Source organism: Mauremys reevesii, linkage group 26 (assembly GCF_016161935.1).
Source record: "Mauremys reevesii isolate NIE-2019 linkage group 26, ASM1616193v1, whole genome shotgun sequence".
In the NCBI taxonomy this organism is placed as follows: Eukaryota; Metazoa; Chordata; order Testudines; family Geoemydidae; genus Mauremys; species Mauremys reevesii.
Window position 1 is genome coordinate 11,336,980 of NC_052648.1, and position 14,004 is coordinate 11,350,983.

The 14,004-nt window shown below is 54.3% G+C and overlaps 1 protein-coding gene across 1 annotated transcript in view; it reads left to right on the top strand.

Moving 5' to 3' along the window:
- REXO1 (RNA exonuclease 1 homolog) overlaps positions 1-1,841 on the top strand; it is a 59,314-nt gene extending 57,473 nt beyond the window's left edge. The window contains exons 15-16 of the mRNA XM_039515636.1: positions 157-277; positions 1,685-1,841. Of these exons, the coding sequence (XP_039371570.1) occupies positions 157-277; positions 1,685-1,773 (210 nt within the window). The 3' untranslated portion in view covers positions 1,774-1,841. The remainder of the gene's footprint in view (positions 1-156; positions 278-1,684) is intronic.
- Positions 1,842-14,004: the final 12,163 nt, after the last annotated feature.

The window sequence follows — 14,004 nt, forward strand, 5'->3', positions numbered from 1 at the left end:
CAGCTCAGAGCCGCCTGGGGAACTGGTTTGGTGGGAGCGTTGTGGAGGTGGCACCTGAGGGTGTTCAAGGTCTTACCTGTGGGGTGTGGTTAATCTCAGTTAATGCACTGACTGCTCCGAGGAGGAAAACAAACCACCCTGTTTTCCCTCCCCCAGCTTATCCATAACACAGTGGTGGATACTGCAGTTGTCTTTCCCCACCGGCTGGGTTTGCCTTACAAACGAGCACTCCGGACGCTGATGGCCGACTACCTCAAGCGCATCATCCAGGACAATGGTGAGACTTCAGAGACGGGGGAAACGGGAACGCTGCTTCCCATCTAATTCCACCTCCACTGCGAGCTCCTGTCTCCCCTTCTGCCCTTACCACCACGTGTGTCCCACCAAGCTGCCTCTGCACAGCTGAGATTGGGGCCTCGCTGTGCTAGGTGCGGTGCAAACTCCTAGTCAGACAGTCCTTGCCCCAAACACCTTTCACTGTTACAAGGCAATACAAAGGGTGCGAGAAAGGAAGCGTTACTGTCCCTCCGTTACAGATGGGAAATGAGGCAGAGAGTAAGTGACCTGCCCAAGGCCAGTGGCAGCCTGTAGCAGGGCCGGGACTCAATCCCACGTCTCCTGAGCCACCCTTCCTCTTTGTTCCCCCGTCTCGAAGCTGCAAGTCATGTCCCCATTCACACGGAGACCAGCCTACTGACTAAAGCACAGCAGCGCCTCTTCTGAAAAGCCCCGTAGCGAGCCTGCTCGTGAGCCATGTTCACAGGTCCGTCTCACTGCACGGGAGCCATCGGGGTCTCTAGACTGTCAATCCCTTTGAGTAGGGATCAGGGCTGGCAGTTGCTAAGTACTCTGTATGTTTTCAGCACTACATAAATAACCTTGCAGGGCAGAGCAGTAGGACGTTTTTCAGAGCGCTCTCTTGATCTTTCAGGCAGGGGAGAATTGAGGAGCCAGGGGTGAGATCTGGTCCTAAATTACCCTTCCCACTCCTCCGCTTTTGTCAGGCTCAGAATGCCTCAATCTGAGCCTTGTTCTGGTGCCAGAGTCAGGCCATTCTGATGGGGCGGGTGCAGGCTCCAGAGGGCGCTCCTCCTCTGAGATGTCTGCCGGCCCCACATCCAGTTTCTGTAAGGCAAGTGTCAGCGGTTGCCTTCTCCTTGTGCGGAGGGGTCTACCGAGCTGATGGTGGTGCTGAGATGTCAGGGGAATTCAGTTGCGTGAACCACATACCCACCCCCCTGTACTTCTGCCCTGCTCTCGGGTGTGTGAAACTCCTGCTGGCATCTCTCAGCTCAGAGTTTCCCCTGAGGAGTGTAACTGTGTCTGCTGCGTTTTGCTCTGGACTCCTCCAGGAGACCGTCCTGAGGCCTCCCTCTGACACGAGGTGCTCCAAGGATGGGCTAGCTCAGCGTAGAACAGCTGTCACTCAACAATGTTATTTCTCTGTTTGAACCATGGAATCTGGCCACCCCCAGTGCAACTAGAGCAATGCTCATGATGTAACTGCAGGGGCTTTTGAGGCCACTAGCTCCCAGTTAAGTGTCTCTGAGTTAATCCCCCAACCTTCTCATAGAACCTGGACCCCTAATGTACTCTAGAATCTGTGCCCAGGAGCCGGGCCTAGGACGCCTGTCCCTTCTGTCCCGCTGTGGCTAACTGTGGCACTTGTGTCTCTCATTCCCAGTGGAAGGTCATGACTCCAGCGAGGACGCCAGCGCTTGCATGGAGCTGATGATCTGGAAGATCAAAGAAGATGCTAAAGTGAAACGATGACTTGCGCTCGTTCTCTCTCCTGTTCTTCCTCCGCCTCCTTGAAGCAGTGCAATAAATACTCAGAGTAACACTGCTCACCTGTACCCAGCAGCATGCCATCTTCCAGATCCCCTATGCACTCGCTGGTATCTATGGAACGTAGAGACTGCTGCTGGCACAGCTACAGGGTACAGGCTCTCAGCGGGCAATGGTCACGTGGCCGGGTAGTGGCTCTGAGATCCTCTCGATTCCACCAGAGAGATGCTCTGTGATGTGGTAGTTGCCTTGTAGGCATGGCAAGGCTGCTTTGAGTAGTACAGCCAGAGAGAGGCTCTTTATTCTCTAGGAGAAGCGTTCAGAGGCACGTTGGATACATCTGAAATGATCTTTTCTATGAAGCTAAAGGTAGACGACTCTCTCTTATTTCTGATTTAGATTTGAAGGGTGGCACAGCATCTGCCTCTGTCTTCTGAAGCAAACAGCTGCCCCCAGTGGCTGGACAGTGGGAAACAGACAGAAAAGTTGGGTAAGAAGGGTGTGAAATGGGAAATGTTTGGTAGCTGGCATGTGAATTGCAGACAGGCTGGTGAGTAGAGAATTGGGTCGCCCAGAAGGGATCGTAGCAAGAGCCCGCTGCAAGGGAGTATGGCATGCCCCTGAAAGGCAGCGAATAGAAACAGCCACGCTGGGCAGAAGAGGAGGGGTGGTGATGACTTTCACCAGACTCACAGTTGCTGTGCCCAGATCCTTCTGAACAAGCGCAGGGCTCTGTAGATCCTGGGTGGCAACAGGTGAAGAAGCCAGAAGTGTCTTATGCTCCATGGACAGCTAGGAAGCCGTCACCACCTGCTGCTGCAGTCAGTTTCAGTGCTACAGCAGGAAGGTGGACAGGACTGTGAGGAAGGCTCTGAAGCCATATTGCAACTTACAGCTGTCAAGGACAGGAGGAACTTAGACTTATTGACTGGGTGGGTGGGCAGGTGATGTTAAAGGGGCTGATTTACACTCTGGCTGGCTAGGTTGTGGCATCCAGCAAGTGCTCCTCATTGTATCCTCTGGGTGACTGCAGGATGGCAGGAGTTGGGCTTCCTCCAGGGTCACCCTTTGAGCTGCCAGAGCATCTCCATTGTGTTGATCAGAAGCAAGGCTCAGGGGTTGCCAACGGGAGCTGGGTGGTGGTAGCACTGGCTGTTACTGGGTAGGAAAATGTTCAGGGGTCCCTGCAGATTGATCCCTTTAGTGGGAGACTGACTTAGCAATAGGTGAAAATAGAGCTTTTAAAACTGGTTTTCACGGAAATTGGGGTGTTTTTTTTTTAAAAACCAAATCCCCCAGTTCACTTTCTCTTCCTCTCTCTCTCCTCTTTTACAGCCCTCCCCTCCCCATCTGTCTCTATACTCGCTCAATACACTATCAATATTTATTGATGAATAGTAACTCTAAACCAATAGTGCACAGGAATAGCAAGGGCTTTGATGGCTTGACTTTAAATGTACCATATTCATGGCGCCCCCTTTCTAGTCCCTTTGCATTCAGGGCTCAGAGAGAGAGAAACGGTCGTTGGCTCAGAATCTTGTCTGAGCTGAGGTCGGCGCAGCAGCTGAGCCCAGCCAGGGCTGGCTTTTCGACGGGCAGAACGCTGCCTTGCTTTCCCCGCCTCCGTCAGCGACCAGAACGGAAAATCGCTTCCACTAGCTGCCGTCCGTTTGTTCCAGGTCTCTGCAGCCCCGGGGGGTATGTTCTAGAGTGAATACCGCACACCCTCTCTTCCCCTAGTTCTGCCCACGCTGGGCCTTACCCGAAGACCGTCTGCTCCCTGGAGGCCATAGCACCGCGGGCGTGGGGCGGGAGGGGGATCAGGCTGATGTGTGGGACTGCGTTACTACAGTACATCCTGCTGCATTGTTCCCTTTATAGAGTGGCTTGCTGTGAATACGACAGATGAACTCTGTCCGAAGGAGTAACTTGCCACCGATACATTGTGAGATGTATTTCCACCCCCCCGCCCCATGTAAAGTCTCTCTATTTTAGCTTCAGTTACCGTTCATAGATTATAACCTCACTGCAGACTGTATAACCCTGCTGCTTCCCTGCGACTACAGCAGCCTCGGCTGTATTTCCCATATCTTCCCCACGTCCTTGCTTGCAGTGGGGGTTGGTTGGGGTGACAATGGTTCTTCGTTTGCAGCATTGCCCTTAGAAACCTGCAATCCTGAGCAAAGCCATCAGCCAGAGGCTCCATCACTTCCCCACCCTTCCCAGCTGCTTGTGGTGGAAGCAGGCTTACGGGGCTTGAGCCACTTTCTCTGAAGATCCTTCCCCAAGTGGCTCAGCCAGTCCACTTTGCCCATCTCCCCTGTCGCTAACAGGCCGTGTCCCAGCCCCTCCCTCAGCGCAGACCCCTCTGCTGAGCACGGACTTGCTGAATTGGGTTCTTGCTGCATTTTGGGAGGCATATGTGTAAAGGGGTGTCCTCAGTCCCCCGCCACTCTTCACAGCAGGGGACCTTGGCTGTCCCCCGTCCCTGCCACCTGCTATTCCAGACTCTGAGGCATTGGCAAGGCCTGTCTTTTGCTAGTGGGTGGGGACGTGTAGGAAGTTACTGGGGAGGAATGGATTTCACTACTCCAGCCCTCTCCCCACCAGAGGTACTTCCTAGGAACTGCAGCTTAGGTTACACCATCTTTACTGCTAATGAGCTTCTCCTCTGGATTGCCAGTGCGAACTGTTACCCGTCTGGTTCTGTTCTGCTGGCTCTAGAAAGGGGCGAGCATCACAGCCCCCGTTACTGCCGGGAACCGCACTGTTTAGCAATCAAGCTTGGAGCAGTGCAGGATTTGAGGCAGGTTCTTGCCTTCAGGACGTCTTTCCAGTCAGCTTTTCCTTTAGGCTGGAACACCTCCGCTTTTCGTTCACGCCCCAGCTGCTTTCCCCCCGAAAGGCCCAAGTGCCTTTGTTCCAGAGCAGAAGTGGCCCGGGCAATGGACATCCCCACCCCTCAGAGGACGCCGTCCCATGCGGGCAAATGGCACAAGGGGTGATTCCCCAACTGGGCCGGCTGCACAGTGTTTGTGTGGGCCCATGTAGCAGTGGGGGGTGGGGAGAGGAGGGGTAAAAGGCACATCTGCTGGGCTGAGCTGCCCTCGTTAATGGCTAGAGGATGGAGTCCTCGGGCCTGTTGCGCCAGGTTTCCAGCAGCAGAAATCTTCCCTTCCACCTTCAATTTTCAGTCCACCGTGATGGGCTTCAGTTGTAAAGTAGCCCGTGCTGGACGCTGGTCTAAAATGAGGTTTCTGGCTGTGTTCGTTATAGGGGCTTGGAATAGTCCACATTGCTTTATATCGTTTGCAGTCCCTCTTTCCTCCCTCCCTCCCGCTCTGTCCATTTCAGGAAGCAGCTCTGGGGTGCCAGGCATCACTGTGCTGATTGAAACCAGGCCTCTTGTTCACTGTATTGTTACTAACCCTATCTCTTCCCTCCCCCCCATCTGTGTTCTCTGCCCCCCCACCTCCCGCCCGGAAACGTGGCATACTGTAGATGCTGCTGCAGGTAACCAGCTGGCATGGGGGTCTCCCCCCTTGCCGTAATGCTTTGAAGCACGTGGGACACTGGAACAGCAAAGGGGATAGATTTTTGGACTGTATATAAACATTGTAACCTGTTCCTTTTTGTAATTCTTTTTAATAAAAAGGTGTTGAATAGACCTGTGGGCTGATTGCTCTGGGGCTCCCGGAGGGTATGTGTTCCCCAAACTGAACTGTTCCTCTGCCATTGCTGTGTTCTTGTCAGTTCAATACCATGGGTGGGAGATGCCCAACAGCCCCGCCCATTGCTCGCTGAACTTCTCCTGCGGCGCATCCCTGGAGGTGATCCGGTCACGCAGTTGGCACCACTGCATATTTGAATAGCATCTGTCATCTCTTGGGGTTGCAAAGTACATTGCAAACAGTGTCCTTTCAGCACCACGCAGAGCAGTGGGTGCAGGGAAGGTAACCAGCATGTATTGCTCTGGACAAGAGGGTAAATTTTGACCAAGGCCACTAGGCTAAGTATGTCTAGGGCTCTCGGTGTCTGTAGCGAGCACCTGTTCTCATGGGTCCTCTGAGAGACTGTCCACCCCATAAACTGCCTGGAGTTTAATTTCTTTCTTGCTGAAGTATAAAAGGTGACGTTAGCTTTCATCAGGCACCCCCAAAACACTAGGCGAACTGTATGGAGTGAAGGATTGTTTCACCCATGACTGAAATGCAGCCAGCTCTGGGGTGGAACGTCCTTTCTCAGCACAGCACACAACAGGTTCGGCTAAAACGCAAAGAACACAGAGTCCAATCGAAACTCCAGGCATGATATTTAGTAAACAGCAGAAACTGCCCGTAACCCCCCTGTAGGCTGTTTGGTCAGCATGTCTTGTCCCATCCAGCAGAGCGCCCCCTCCCCCTCTCAGTTCATACCTCAGGCCCCGGGGCTACATTCTGTCATTAACTCTCCCAACAGCTTGATTTTACTTCTACCTCTCACATCGGTCTGACTTGTGGCCAGTGCTGCTACCTTCTGAGCCCAGCTGGAGCCGTTGGGACTGCGAGAGAGGCGCTCCGTAGAGCAAGGGGTCCGGCGATCAGGGTTCTGTTTCAACAGGACCGTTGGCTGCATTACAAAGAGTGTGGTGGCTCTTCCACCTGCAGAGACACTGGGCCTTTAGGTCCAGCCTCGCCCTGGCAGTCAGGACTCCTGGGTCCCCCTCCCAGTCCTGCCCCAGGCCGGCCGTGTGGCTGTGGGTAGCCCCATTGGTGTCTGTACAATGGAAGGGGTGATGACAGAGGGCTGGGAGGAGGAGGAGTGTTTGGAAAGGGCCCTGGCTCTGCGGTAAGGGGGAGGGACTGAGCTGCAGTCGGCAGTGACCAATGCTCTGAAATCCAAGGGTGTGATTGGCCCAGGGGAGCTCAGCAGAGGAGGATGCTGGGAAGTGGGGTGTCTCTGACCTCACCATCAAACTCCTGTTTCATAAGAGGGGACCACAGCCGAAGTGATGCGCTCCAGCATGAGGGAAAGGCTCGGCTGTGCACGAGGGCGTCATCCTGGGCAGCACGGGGTGGGGTGCTCTGCCAGGGGCCCCGATCCTGTATTAGTGGGAGTGCTGCTGTCCTACCGCGTGGGCGAAGGGAGGGTGGAGCTCAGTGCAGCCATAGCATAAGGCTCCTGCATCACCCCCTGGTTCCTCAGATGCCCCTGGCCTGCACTTAGGCCCTGTCTTGATTTTACCCTGGGCCATAGGGAGACCGGTGTGCCAGGGCCTTGAGACTCACCCACCCGGCACTGGTGCCTGTGTAACACAGGCACCGCACCACACCCTGCAGCATCACAGCCAAAGGAATTGCCCCCATCAGCCAAAGATCTCAAAGCACTTGCTGGGCCATTAGCCCTGCCTGGGTCGCCAGGCCAGCGCACTGCCTCCCAGGCCTCTGCGTCTCTCCCAGATCTAGGGGCAGAACCCAGGAGCCCGGCCTCACTGCCTCTTCCTCTAAGCTGTGGGCCAGACCCTTTCCCAATGCAGGGAATGGAAGCCAGGACTCCGGCCTGCCAGTCCACCCCCCCTCCCAGGTCCCCTGTGCTCACCGCTCGCTCACACCCAGTCCCAGAGCTGGGCTGAGCAACCAGGAGTTTTCACCCCAGAGCCCCTGCCCCTGTTCTAGCCACTCGACCACGCTCCCTTACTCCTGCCCCATCAATCTTCCAAATGGGGGAGAAATTAAAGTGCCGGCTGGGGAGGCTGATTCAGCGCTGAGAAAAGGTTAAGGCAAAAAGTTCAAATTAAAAATAATAGGCCATTAGATGACCTCACCGGCAATGCGTTTTATTGAACACGCTCGTTATGGCTTTGATAATCTCACTGGTTACTTAGGGTGCCATAAAAGTCACGGCTCACCTCGAGCTCGGCCCCCCGTGTCTGTGTCTTGTCCCGTCTTGTCAGCCTTCATGGGTCTGGCATTAAACTCTCCGGCTCCCCTAGCTCCTCCGGAGAAGCTTTTCAAGCCCAGGCCGGGTCTGTACTTTGCTCTTGGCTGTTGGCTGACTCTCCAGGAAGCCGATTGTACGGAAGGGTGTTTGCCTACCTAAGTGTGAGACCGAAACCGTGTCCCTGGGGTGACGGCGGGTAGGTCAGGGTTACAGGTGACCTGCAAAACCCAAGTCTGCTTCTTTATATATGACGTTGGGCAAATGGAGTGGGTCACCCTCCTGCGGTGGATAACAGCCTTCTATTGCTGTTAGCTCAAAGGCAGAGGCTGGTGCTTTAGAAGCTGAAGGTCCCTGGTCCTGTCAGCAGGGGTCATGAGGAGGATTGGGACCATCGCCCAGCCCCTCCAGTAACTCCTAGAGCAGAAAAACAGCCCGTCCTGCTTTACAAACGGTCCGTAGGCTCTCGTTCTCGCTGGGGGTTAGAAACAAGCCTGGTCCACCCTGTCTCGTGCTGGAACTAGCTGGGTGGTTGCAAAACCCAATTAAGTGGGCAGGGGAGGGGGAGCTCACTCAAGCTGTTGAAAACCCTTTGTCGTTCTTTGCTTGTTTTTACCCGAACTCCTTTAACTCAAAATACCTGAGTAACAGTTGGGAGCAAGGGTCTCTGTTACCCATCCAGAACCCCCTCTCTCCGTGAAGGATAAAGGCAGCTCCCAAGATGCATCTCTCTGGGTCCTCCAGTGAGCTCTCCAGCAGACCCGGGAAGGTAAGGCCTGACCTCCCTGCTGTTCTTAAGTTCAAAAAGCAGGAGCAGATATAGTCAGGGGTTCTGTATTCTTCATAAGACACCAACAAAAAGACCTAAATCCAGCAGTTCTATACCCAGGGGCGGCTCCAGGCACCAGCGCACCAAGCGCGTGCCTGGGGGGCACCCTGCCAGTCGCCATGAGGGCGGCAGTCAAGCTGCCTTCGGCGGCATGCCTGCGGGAGGTCTGCTGGTTTCGGCGGTGGGTACGCTGAAGGCACGGGACCAGTGGACCTCCCGCATACCACCAAATCCACGTTACCAGCCGAGCTCCTGCAGGCACGCCACTGAAAGCTGCCTGACTGCCGTGCTTGGGGCGGCAAAATACATAGAGCCACCCGTCTTTACCCTCCCTTTTCCAAGTCACTGTTATAATAATTTATTATGTGTCTTGCAGCAGCCGCTAGGCAAGCCAGGCCCTGCCCCAAAAAGCTGGCTGGCTGAATAGAGAAAGGAAAGCTGCTTCTTCCCATTTCGCTGGTGGGCAGCTGAGGTGCAGAGATTAAAAGACTAATACAAGGTTATGCAGTGAGTTTGTGTCACAGCTGGGAATTGGACCCACATCTCCTGAGTCCTGGCTCTGCGGTTAATCACAGGAGCAACCTGCCTTGTTTTAAACTCACGGCCAAACAGCACCTGCCAGGATGAAGACACAGCACAGGGTCTCGGAGAAAGGATTTGTGTCGTCTTCCGACAAGAGGTGCTAAAACAAACCTACTTGTCTCCCGTGTCTGTGCCTGTTGATTGTGGCATCAGGGCTCCCTCTGAGGTCAGAGGTGACGGAGCTGATCAGGCCGGCTAATAGGGAAGCCCCGGCATTAACCTCCCATCCCTTTGTCCTGTCGTGCCGGCGCTCCCAGTGCCTCGCCGTGTGCAGAGTATCGATCAGGGAGGCTGAGCCTGTCTTAAAGCCTGTCTTTAGTTAATTTCCCAGTGTAAGCTCTTTACTGGCCAATTCGTGCCACTGGGAGCCCTCTGTCCGCGGGGTTGTCACGGATGCAGCGACCTGCTGGGGGATTGATCGTGCTGTCAGGGCTCGTCTCTGCGGTGTCAAGTGTGTGCGGGTGGGCGGGGGGCTGGCACATGATCCAAGGGGACAGTGTCCCTTACTGAAAGGATCTGGGATTGTCATTAACCCTCCTGCCTGGTTAATCACCGTGCATAGAGAATTAATATCGTTTTAAAGTGTGTCTGGGAGGAGAGTTTCCAAAGCACGGATGAAGCCAGGAGCCCACAGCCTACTGGCTTCAGTGGTGGCCGAGCTGCTGTTTGTGTCCATGGAAAGCTAGGGACTTGGGACTGGGTTCGAGGCCCTGCTCTGCCACCGATTTCTGGGTAACCTTGGCCAAGTCACTTTGCCTCTTGATGCCTTAGTTACAGCCCTGCTCTACCTCCTGTGGGGGCTGTGAGGATAAACACATCAAAAGCTCTAAGGTGCTGGATATCACCGTGCCGGGGGGAGATCAATACAATCTGACCCTGGCGAGCTGAGGACAAGTGGCCAGACAGACGGAGCTCTCCTCAGCTGCAGCATAAACCGCCCCGGCGCAGCAGCCTCTGGATGCTGTAGTGACGGGTGCAATACAAGTGACGCAGGTAAGGGGAGGAGGGTTTTCGATTTCCACTCGGCTCCTCGTTTAAGGAACCCAGTGGGGTCAGTGCCGCTCCCCTTTCGTGGTGCGACTGCTGCTCGCTGAGCCCCAGCAGCTCGGCACAGCTCTAGCAACCAGCCAGCGGGACGCGGAGTCTGGTTTCCTCTCGTCCTGCACCTCGCGCGGTCGTTCACACCAGAGCAACCGTCGGCTGGGAGTCAAATGCAGCACCGGGTGTATGACTATGTCTATATGGGCGGGGGGGGGGCGGGTGAGAGAGAAACACGCGGCCCTCTACTGCCTGGCATTGGAACCGATCCCGTGTGTCACTGGCCCTTTACCGCTAGCAGCTAACGGTGGGATGCCACCCACTAGATGCTGCTTTAGCTCAGGCAATAGCCACTCGCCGCTCTGGGGCTGGACCTTGGGCGTGCGCTCCCTCGCGATGGTGTACACGACTGGATTCACTGGTTCTGCCTCTGAAGCAGGGGGCTGGGACTCCAGAGAGCTCGGAGATCAATGCTTGGTTCTACCAGCGTCTAGCCAGGTGAGCCTAGGTGAGTCGCGTCCTTTCGGGGTCCCCTCCGTGAAATGGGGGCAGCATTGGATTAACAAGTGGATTATAAAGCAGAGAACGTTTGCCAAGTGCCTTTGGCTGGCAGGGAGCAGGGAGCACTTCCCGGGGCCCTTGTTACACGCGGACGGACGCTGCTGTCACCTCCCTGGGTTGGTTAATTGGGGGCGGGGGGTGGGGGGGGTGTCGTTTCTCCTTTGGTAAAGAAAGAGCTGGCCTTGCTGGCTCAGCGTGAAGCCGGATTCCCGCCGCGCTGCTTTCACAGGGCGTCTGTGCAGCTGACCTCCTTCCATAGAGCCAACCGGCTCCCGGGGTCAGAGGTGAGCGGGGATGATCGATCCCATCTTTAAAAAGCCTTCAGCTCGTTTTGTCCGGTCCCTTAAGAAGCGCGAGCGGCTGGAAGGGCCCCCGCTAACGCCGGGGCGTGAAAGTGACAGAAGGGGAGGGGGAGACGGGAGAGTATTGATCAGAGATTGGGGGGGCTGGTGAGAAATCTGCTCTGCCCTGCGTGGCGGAGAGGGTAAGCTCTTTACCGAGTGACACCGGTGTGTCATGGCCCATTCTCCCATTGATTGGGAGCCCCAAACCCATCTGCTGTCCCTCCTCGCAGCCAGGCGAGCTGCTGCGTCCACCCTCCAGCCCAGGCAGTCGTCTTCCTCCGGCCCTTCGTTTTCAGTGGGTCCCCCCCCCTCCTCCTCTAAAGTCTGGCTTTGTTTTTTCTAGTTCAGAGGAGGAAGGATGAGTTTAGTGGACTGGGCCCAGGGATTCATTGTTTCAAAGACTCATAGACTTTAAGGTCAGAAGGGACCATTATGATCCTCTAGTCTGACCTCCTGCACAAGTTTTAAGCCGGAAAGGACCATCAGCCCATCTAGTCTGGCAGCCGGTATAACACAGGCCATTGGATTTCACCCGGAGCCTCTGTATTAACCCCGAAGCCTTTAGTCAGACCAGAGCATTTCCAAGCTCCCGGCCAGTCTGACCCTGGGGGAAATCCCTTCCCGACCCCAGATCTGGCCATCAACATGACCCAGAGCCTGTGAGCAAGACCCAGCAGCCAGGTCTCTAGACAGAGGGTTTTGTGTCCCACCTCAGAGCATGGGTCCACCCGCAGGTGTCCCGTCTCCAGCTGTGGCCGATCTCTGATGCTTCAGAGGAAGGCGACCCAGAATATGGCTTGCCAAATGTGCATCTGGGACAAAACATTCCTTCCTGACCCCTGCAGACAGCCCTGAAGCCTGAGATTGATTATCACCAGTATTTTTCTATTCCTGGCTCTGTCACAGACTCCTAGTCACTCCAGCTGCCCCGTGCCTTGGTTTCCCTCAGTAAAGTGGGGGGATACTTCCCTGCCTCCCAGGGTTGGGTTACGCAGCTCAGCCCCATCAGGGCCTGGAGGTGTTTGCATGCTGTGATGCTGAGGGTGCCAGAGAGAACAGCACAAGGGCTGCTTCTTATACTCCTATGGTCCCTTTTAAGCTGACCCCTAAGTACAAGGAAGTGGGGGAAAGTCCTGGGCGGCAGGTTACCCCATCACGGCACCTTCCTCTCCAGCAGCTGATGCTGGCTGCTGTTGGAGACAGGTCCCTGCGCTGGATGGACCCTGCTCTGACCCAGTCTTGCCATTGCTATGCCCAGGCAAGGATCTCAAAGCGCAGTGCAGCCTCCTTCGCCTGCCCCCTGCGAACTCTGCCATTGGGCAGCCACTCCAGGCTTGTATTAAACTCCCAAGGTTTCAGCTTCTCTCTGACCTTGGCTTGGTAAACGCTGCCACCACCCAAATGCGAAAAAAAAAAAACCCTTTGAAGCCTGGAAAGAGCATTTGGGAATTCCTCCCTGTGGGTACCCTCAAGCCCTCACCCCCTCTCGGGGAAGAGCTGAGAAAGAAAACAAAGGAAATTAGCTGTGGCTACCAGCTAATCAGAAACATGCACAAGCCTCTTAGGGCACCAAAAATCCAGTCCTGTTCTTAAAAAAGGTCAATTTTATTAAAAACAAAAAGGGGGAAAAAATACAGCTGGAACTTAGGCTTTTTGCTAGATCTTAAAAGAAACAATTACAAAACTTAAGCTCCCAAACCAGCTTTCTTGGGGGTTCAGCTTAAAGGTTACAAGCAAACAAAAGCATCTGGGGTGAGCACAGAGGAATCCACAAGCCAAAATAAAGAAAATAAACCTGATCGCGTCTAGCTAAACATCCCTAATTTATTTGCATTTTTGAGGGGGTTCAAGTCAGTAATTCTAGGTCTGAGCTGATGAATTTTCAGACCTGGTTCAAGCCTTACACAGCATTGCTGCTCTGTGGCTCCTACTCCTGAGAGCAACAGACAAGGGGAAAGTTTCTTTTCCAAATTTAGAAGTTCCAGCCTTCCCATTGGCTCTTCTGGTCAGGTGCTCACTCCTTTTCTTTTACCTGTGGGCTTGTTAACCCTTTGCAGGGAAAGCAAGCAGAGACCAGCCCCCAGGAGGGGTTTTACAGCTAACTGGCTGGCTGGGTGTCCATCAAAGGGAGCTCCCCCCACCGTCATTGGTCACAGGGACACTGAGGTACAGAGGGGTGGATGGTTAAAGAAGTAGCAGGTGAACTTTTCCGAAAGTGGGGTCTAATGTTGGGTCCCCTACGGGGCTCTGAAGCGAGGCCTTGTCTACACTAGAAGGGGTCACCCGTAGAACCAGGCCGGGCAGAATTTAGGTTCTATCTTTTACCATTTTGGCAGATAGAAATGTTCGGTTTGAAGCTTTTTTTTCTGATTTAAATGTTCACACTTGTGCAAAATTATGGGGTTCAAGCACCCGCGCCCTGCCCGATTTGTATTGATTTTAATTTTCGCAGTTGTGGGAAATTAGGGCGGGGTGGGGGAGGGTTCAGATTACTAAGGGGGCGGGGCAGACAATCATGATTTAATAACAGTAGATGTTGATATCCAAAAAGTTAACACTGTAGCCACTAAAACTCAAACTGTCAACATCACATGGCAAAATATACAAAGCAAATGCCCTTCAATCAAACTCCCCTAAGTTCTCAAACAGCATTTTTCTTACTTTGTCTAACTTTTGATTGTTATTGATGGAGATATTTGTGTGTGCGTGTTCGGTGAAATCGACATTTCATCGAATCCTGCCAAGCCGGTGGAGCGCTAAAGCGACAAGCAGTCCTGGGGGAGATGCAGCTTCTGCCAGTGTAGCTCAAAGCAGTTCCCTGAACAGACTCATCTATGCCGACAGAAGGACTCGTTTGGCTGGTTTTGCTGCGTCTACGCTGGAGCTCCTGCTGGCGTAGCTGTGTCGGGCAGGGATGTGGAGTTTTTTCCTGCTCCTAACAGACAT